General features: G+C 51.3%; 1 protein-coding gene across 1 annotated transcript in view; it reads right to left on the bottom strand.

Moving 5' to 3' along the window:
- The window catches only part of UNC45B (unc-45 homolog B (C. elegans)), a 12,692-nt gene extending 5,650 nt beyond the window's left edge, over positions 1–7,042 (bottom strand). Inside the window, exons 1-10 of the mRNA XM_008943141.1 lie at positions 6,881–7,042; positions 6,161–6,197; positions 5,666–5,841; positions 4,757–4,846; positions 4,097–4,264; positions 2,833–3,001; positions 2,374–2,544; positions 1,387–1,558; positions 734–1,034; positions 155–249 (exon numbers count right to left, since the gene is read on the bottom strand). Of these exons, the coding sequence (XP_008941389.1) occupies positions 155–249; positions 734–1,034; positions 1,387–1,558; positions 2,374–2,544; positions 2,833–3,001; positions 4,097–4,264; positions 4,757–4,846; positions 5,666–5,841; positions 6,161–6,197; positions 6,881–7,042 (1,541 nt within the window). The remainder of the gene's footprint in view (positions 1–154; positions 250–733; positions 1,035–1,386; positions 1,559–2,373; positions 2,545–2,832; positions 3,002–4,096; positions 4,265–4,756; positions 4,847–5,665; positions 5,842–6,160; positions 6,198–6,880) is intronic.
- Positions 7,043–7,695: the final 653 nt, after the last annotated feature.

Raw genomic sequence — 7,695 nt, 5'->3', positions numbered from 1 at the left:
GGCCAGGTTGGATGGGGCTGGGAGCACCCTGGTCTAGTGGGAGGTGTCCCTGCCCGTGGCAGGGGGGTTGGAACTAGATGGTTTTTAAGGTTCCTTCCAAGCCAAACCACCCTGTGATGCTGTGATAACACAAGAAGAAAGTAAGATCACTCACTTCCGGCACTGCTTGGCCAGCTTCTCAGTGGACCCCTCAGCAAACTGCCGCAGTCCATAATCTGTACCTCCTGCTGAGCCCAGCTTGCAGAGACCCTGAGGGGTTTGAAGGGGACACACGGGTGAGAAAGGCTCATTAACACTCCAGTGTTGCTGCCCCCAAACAGCCTGATCCCGTATCTAAAGCCTGAAGTTGGTTCTCACAAAGAGGCAGCATTGGCAGGCTTGAGAAGTTAGATGATGGTGATCTCTGGGGTCCCTCCCAACCTAAGCCATCCTATCATTCTGTGATTCTCATACCCAGGAGATCGTTCAGTTTGGAGCACAGCAAAGTGAGATTCTGTGCTTTTCTTGCATGCCTTTGATGGAAGATCAATCATTTTTGCCTGCAAAGTTACAAATAACCCATGTGCACTCCTGGTCTGCCATCTCCACCTTCCTTGTAGGTGAAAGCACCAAGAACCATTCCCCAGCTGAGGTGAGTGAGCTCAAAATCTTCCCAGGACCTCCTCCATCTCCCAGGTCCAGGGTTAAGCTGGTGAGTGTGGCAGGCAGCAGAGGCAGGGGCTGCCATCCTTACCACCAGGGCCCGGATTTTGATCTTCTCATTTTTGGTCTTCTTGTAGATCTCCTTCAGGAGCGTCACCCCATTGGAGATGATGAAGGTGGCCCGGCTCAGCTTGGTGGAGGCATGGATGAGGGCTTCCACAGCCACCAGCTGGTCAATCTCCCTCTCAGACCCACACAGGGAAACCATCATCTCCATGATTCCCTTCATGCCAAGCAGCTTGTTGCCCAAGTCGAAGGGCCCCTGCAGAATTCCAGACACTATCTGGACAGCATGGAGCGTCTTATCCATGTTCTGTGGGTCGATTTTGCTCCTGTGTGGCACAGACAGAGGGAGTCAGCATGCAGAACACTTTTAGCTCTCATTCCCTTGGCAAGGCAAGTCCTCCCTCAGAGCAGGAGCTGAGCTCCACTGCTGGAGATACAGGGATCTGGGGCATAACTGAGCCCAAATTCCTGCAAAGGCTGTGAAACAGCAGGTAGGAGCACAACGTGAGGATCTGAGGATCCCAGCTGAAGGACCCCACAGGATCTGAAGCAAATTATTATCTCAAAAAGCCTCAATTTGGCACCTAAGTGGACTGCAAGTGCCTCAGCCCATCCTGCAGCCTGTGGTGCTCCTGTGCCCCAGCCCAGCCCAGCCCTGGGGGGGCAGCCCCGGCTCACTTGATGTACTCCTCGCAGATCCCCCGGTAGTTGTCCCGCTCCGGGTCGCAGCGCAGGTCGTCGTAGAGCTTGTTGAGGAGGACAGAGGCCGTCAGCTGGGTGTTCTCTGTCAGTGGCAGGCAGTCAGGCATCTCAGGAATCTGGCCCACCACTTTCAGGATCTTTTTTAAGCCTGGAAACAAGGAAGTGATACGGCTGTTAGAGGGGAGGGGGTCTGCGCAGGATTCGAGATGCTGTTTGTGGGCTTCTTGTGCTGGAACAGTGAGCTTGGACAGTTTGCAGCTTAGATGAAGAAAAGCCTTACAGGAAGAAACAAAACATAAGCCTGAAAACAAAGCAAGCCCCAAATATTTACTGGGGAGCTTCTGCTGGGGAAATTACAGGTTTTCAGCAGCAGGCTTTTACCCAGCTCTCAGGGCAAGATAAGCAAACGTGCATCTGGTCCCTGACTGCATCAGTTATTTTTGTCAGGAGGCATTAAACCCACTGACCTCCAAGGCTGGAGGCTTTGACTGAGGAGAAGTCAGTGACTTTCAAACAGTTCTGGAAGTCTTCACCCTGCTTTTGCTAAAGGCTAATTAAATAACTTCCACCAAAATGGTAACACACATGCATTTAAATGAGTATAAAACCATACCCCACACAGACTCCTCAACCTCTTCCAGTTTAGAAATAAGCACCTAAAGGATCCAGCAAGCTCAGCAGGTGCTCGTCTCATTTTATCTAATCTAGATTGTTTATTCTCCTAACAGTAGAAAATACATTGGAGTTAAATCAGTCCTTTAGAAACCAAAAAAATTCTTGCTCTCATACACATTTCTTTTCTCTTAAATTGTTTCCTGCTGCTATGTCTTAACTTTGCACCAGAATTGCATGCACCAAAAAAACCCAGAGAGCACTCATTTGAGAGAGTTCTACAGGTATTCAGCACGAATACACGGCCACACACCTCCCAAACCAGAACAGGGATGGAGGGGAAGGACTCACCATTCTCAATGACAAAGACAGTCCTGCTGTTGTCAAGGTCTTTCTGGTCCTTCCTTGGTATATTCTTGTTGAGGAGGTTGAGAGCTCGGTCTCGTCCCTGCCCAGACACTTTCTTGCTGACCAGCATATCCAGCAAACGCATTGTGATCATTCTCAAATCTTTTTTAGTATCTACACAGAATCAAGACAGTAGCAGCCAGTTATAAGAAATCATCTTAAAAAGCAGGTGAACCCAGCAGCACCCATTCAAAGCCACTGCATGGCTGGGATGTAGGTATGTAAGTGAACACCACGAGGACAGGAGCTGTGTGCACACTGTCATCCTGAACAGCTAAGGGTAACGTCCCCACTTCACCAAAGAACAAGAAATAAGGTGGACATCCCAGGAGCAGAGTCCTCCCTGCTCACCTCGCTCCTTCTCCAGCAAGACTCAAGGACCACCAGGTCATACACCATTACCTAGCACTACAGCCTCCTCCTTCCCGTGGTGCTCCTCTTTCCCATGGCCCAGCAAGCAGTCAAAGATGCTCTGCAGGAGGTTGCAGACAGCCAGGGAGATTTCTTCATTGTCTACAGACATCCACATGCAGATGTTGTCGATGCCCAGGTAATGGAGAATGGCAGTGGCCTGGCCCCAGAGAGGAGAGAGCAGAGCAGCTGTCAGAGAGGGGCACGAGCTCCTGAGGTCAGCCTCAGCTCAGACACAGCAACTATTTTCCTGCACAGTTTTGCTTTTCATTCTTATTTTCATTTATAACTAGACAGCTCCTAAAATCTATGTTTGCAACAGGCAACAGCAAGGGCGTTGACGTGATCGTGGCTGGGTCTGGAAGAGCCCTTCACACAAGGCTGTTAACAAAGAACCCATCTGGAGCACGAGCCCCATCCTGGCTGTGAGCAGACCCTGTGTCATCACACAGCCTGTCCCCTGCACGCTGGCACAGCAGTAACTCAGAGGAGGCACGTTCAAAGCACACTGACCCTTTGCACAGCAGCCTTTCTGCACGACAACAGTTAATGTTTCAGAAAAAGAAAATAGGTCCTCACTGCGTTGGATTTGTACCCAGGAGGTTGTATCTCTGCCATGTCATAGATCCCTCCACTCCTTTGTGCTGCTGCACTGACATGCATGTTCATTTTTCACGTGTCCATCTCCTGCTTCCAACCATCTAACTCAGACAGGGCTTCTTATGAGCTGTTTCACACTATAACAGCTCTTTTGGTGTAGAGTAAGAGACTAGCTGGCTGAGAGATTCCTGGGACTTGCCCTGGGACCCTCCCCAGGAACCCTGATTTTCTTGCAGATCCTCCCTGCTTTCCTTCATCTAAGCCATGGGTGAAACTTTCCCAATGTCAGTTGCTATTTGTTGGTTTTCTGAGACCTGCAATGAAAGATGTGGATTTGACTGAGCCATGCTCACCACCACTTCTGTGGTAACGACTCGGTGTAAGTTTTAATTCCTCACCAGACACGAAGGCACCATAGGGAACACAGATTTTTGCTCAGGAGCACAGCAGCAGGGTCAGTTGCAGTAGTCTGTTAACCCCACCCAGATAATTATTTGTATTATTTCCCCCCAGAATTAAGATCTGATTTGTCAGATTTCATTTTTTTTTTCTGCAAGAACCATAAAGTTCCCAAACATGGTGAACTCTTGCAGTTTTTCCCCTCCCCCAGGTGCAAGGCAGCAGCAGGGAAGGTCTCAAGCAGCCTGTTACTTACCCGAGCCTTGTGTCCCGTGCACATGCCCGAAAGTGTCCTCACAGCTGCCAGGACCAGCTCAGGATTTTTGGTTTCTATCAGCTGCAGCAGCAAGCTGACCCCATTGTTCTGGAAGATCCTCTCGGCACCCGCTTCCTCCCGCCCCAGCACTATGAGGTTGTTTGCAGCCTGGGTGGGAGACAGAAGCAGCCAGGGCGAGGAGCACAGAGCTGCTGGCAGCCTCCAGGACAGCCCTGTGCAGCCCTGGGATGTCCAGTGGGAGCTGTGGGGTGGGTAACTCCTGATGGGTGCAGTGCACCAGCTCAGATCCCACCAGGCAGTTTCTCCAGGTGCCGCTGGGGATCAGCTTTGCTCTAGCCAAGAAAAGCGGGTTGCTGCTTGGAGGGAAACGCAGGGAAGGTGGCAGAGATGGGCCTGAGCAGAAGTCAGGTCTGATTCCACTTTTGACATGTTGGAAGGTTGGGCCACCTTCCCTCAGCACAGGGGTGATGCTCCCTGGGGCATTTTCCCTCTCAGTCACCTCTCCGAGTGCAGTTCAGCTCCCAGCTCCTTACCTCGTCCTCCATCCCGAGGATGTGGGGAAGGGATCACAGCCCCCTGCTCCTCAGTGCAGCCTGGGACATTAAGCAGCAATTTTGCCAAGTCCAGGACAGTCCTCACCTTTTCTCGCTTTTCTTTCTCGCTGTTCTCATCCAGCAGAATTTCAAACATCTTCTGCACCCTCGAGTCCGTGGAGAACTGAATGCGCAGCTGTGCCAACAGAGAGCACGTGGAGCATCAGAGGGAGAAAATCATGCAGCAGTTTTCCTTTATCACTTCAACGACATCACAGACCCCCAAAACACAGACAATTTCAGCTGAAGAACAAAGTAGACATCGCTTCTCAGCCTTGATTACCCCCCTCAGACTTGTGAGCACAGGCAGAGCCAGCCCTAAACCATCACATCTGAGATCTCATGGTACCTACTGGTGCCAGGACTCCTGCTCAGCAACCCCATAAAGGCAACTAAGTCAGTGTGCCAACTGCCAGTCCAAAGCTGGGGCAGTTCCTTGCCAGGTCCTTACCAAGAAATTCAGGATCAGGCCAACCCCAGGAAGGAGCTGCCATGCTTTTTAATTTAATCATGCAGCCTGATCCTCAGCTTTACATGCTTCAGGTATGAACTTCCACCTCATGGAGCTTTTCTATCCCTGGAATGGGTTGCCCAGGGAGGGGGTTGAGGCCCCATCCCTGGGGGTCTTTAAGGCCAGGCTGGAGGAGGCTCTGGGCAGCCTGATCTAGTGGGAGGTGTCCCTGCTCATGGCAGAGGGGTTGGAACTGGGGGATCCTTGGGGTCCCTTCCAGCCCTGACAGATTCTGATCTGTTTTGGCAGAGGACTTTAGAGCCCTGGTGGCTCGGTGGTTGGACTTGATGATCTTGGAGGTCCCTTCCCACCTAAAGGATTCTATGACTCTATGATTCTACATTGTTAGGAGTTTCCAGCATGATGAACCATCCCTCCATGTAACCCAGAGTGAGGACCTTCTACACCTGGCCTCTGACCCCAGGACTGCTCCCCAGCATTCACCTTCTCCTGGATGTCAGCCCCCAGTCGCCTCAGGGTCTCCTGGAAGTTTTTGTTGCGGGGTTCGATGGTGGCACATTTCTGAGCATCCTTGAATGCTTGGTCCAATTTCCCCAGTTTTTCCAGAGCTTGGCTGCGCCGGTACAGGGCTTTGATATCTGAGGCATTGATGTCAATAGCTGGGGAAATGATTCAAACCACCAGACATCAGAGTTTGCTTCTTGAATATCCTCTGTGTAAACTGTGATCTGCTTTAGAGTGACTACAGCTCCCTGAGACGTAGTTGTTGGTACCACTGTGGGTGAACTGGCACCTGCCCAGCAGCTATTGCACCAACACCCCAAACTGACTGGCACATCTGCTTTTGAACCTCCTCCACTAATGCTCTCGGGGCCTCAGCATTTGGGTGTTAGCTGACATCAAGGAATAAGACCACAGTGCCCCCAGAACAGATGTGAGAGCACACTCAGCAGTGCAGCTCTCCTTCCCCCTCCTCACCTCTCGACGCATCCGAGGCTGCCTTGGCGTAGTCCTCCTGTTAAACCAGAGGAGTGGTTTGTTAGCAGAGGAATTGCAGGGCACGTCCCCCTTGCTGATGCACACTGTGACCTCCCTGCTCCCACTCACTAATGGGACACCCCAGTGAAGCCAGCAGCAGCAGAGGCAGATCATGGGCAGGAGGGGATACTCCCAGCAGCCTATCTGCAGCTTGTTCTGGGTTGGTGTCACTTCTGGATGAGTGAAAGTTCAGAAACATGCAAGAGTTCTGCTGAAATCCCACAGCAGATTGTTTGAAGCTGACTGCAGGGAGCTGAGACAATTCTGGTACTGATACCAACAACTTTTTGCTTTGTTAAATATTTATGCCTGCTTCTCTTGTGCTGGAACAGACAGGAAGAGCAATGCCCCTTCACCCCAACCCATGGCTTATGAGCTCTCCTGTAAGCATGGAGCAGCCTGGCTGCCAAGAGCTTTTGCTTCAGAGTCACTAAGTGGGACCATCCCACTTACACAACGGCTGTGCTCAGCCCCATCAGGATTGAAGCAGGGAGCTCAGCTTCACAGCTCTAGGACGTGCCCAGAACTTCAGAGCAGTTTGCAAACACCCTTTTCAACAAATGGACAAACCACCCTGTGCCCAGCCGGTGAGCACCCTTGGCTGCCACCCTGCTCTGCTGCCCCTGAGCACTGCCCAGGCCAGCTGAGAGCCCTTCTCACCTTTTTGAGGAAACATGCTGCCCTGTTCCTGTACAGCACCGCCTGCAGCGCCTTGTCCTTGTTGAGCTTTATGGCCTGAGTGTAGCTTTGAACAGCTTTCTCGTAGTCATTGGCCTGGAAATATTTATTGCCCTCCTCTTTCAGCTGGATGGGATCCTCCATCTGGAGAGCTTTAAGGAAAAACATCAATTTGCATCCCATTTTCAACCCCCTGTGTCACTGTGGTCGCCTGCCTACTCCACCAAGCTGAGTTCCACCAGGAGACCAACATGTAATTAACACACCCATTAATAAAAGCAGCTTACCAGGCTGGAGAGTCTTGAATACAAAAACCTAAATTGCTCCTCGGGGCTGTGGTTTCTCAGAAGCTTTGCTCACGGCTGTAGATCCTTAGGAGTCAATTAATAAAAGGAAGGAAAACAATAAAAAGAGCTATCAGAGAGGCTCTGAGTTCCACCAGGAGACCAACATGTAATTAACACACCCATTAATAAAAGCAGCTTACCAGGCTGGAGAGTCTTGAATACAAAAACCTAAATTGCTCCTCGGGGCTGTGGTTTCTCAGAAGCTTTGCTCACGGCTGTAGATCCTTAGGAGTCAATTAATAAAAGGAAGGAAAACAATAAAAAGAGCTATCAGAGAGGCTTGCCTGTGCCCGAATGGCTCAGGAAAGAGCTCGCCTCCTAGTTTGGGCAGGACCTGGCAGCTCCTGCTGCCTGTCAGCGTCACCTGTCACCGCAGCCTGTCCCCTCCGTGTCCCCCGTGCTATATAGTGCCTGGGGAGGGCTGCGAGCCAGGGGCCCGGCACCCAGCCC

Source organism: Merops nubicus, unplaced genomic scaffold, assembly GCF_000691845.1.
Source record: "Merops nubicus isolate BGI_N331 unplaced genomic scaffold, ASM69184v1 scaffold28666, whole genome shotgun sequence".
NCBI classification, from domain to species: domain Eukaryota; kingdom Metazoa; phylum Chordata; class Aves; order Coraciiformes; family Meropidae; genus Merops; species Merops nubicus.
The sequence above is the reverse complement of the archived record's forward strand: the minus strand, read 5'-3'. Positions and strand labels throughout refer to the sequence as shown.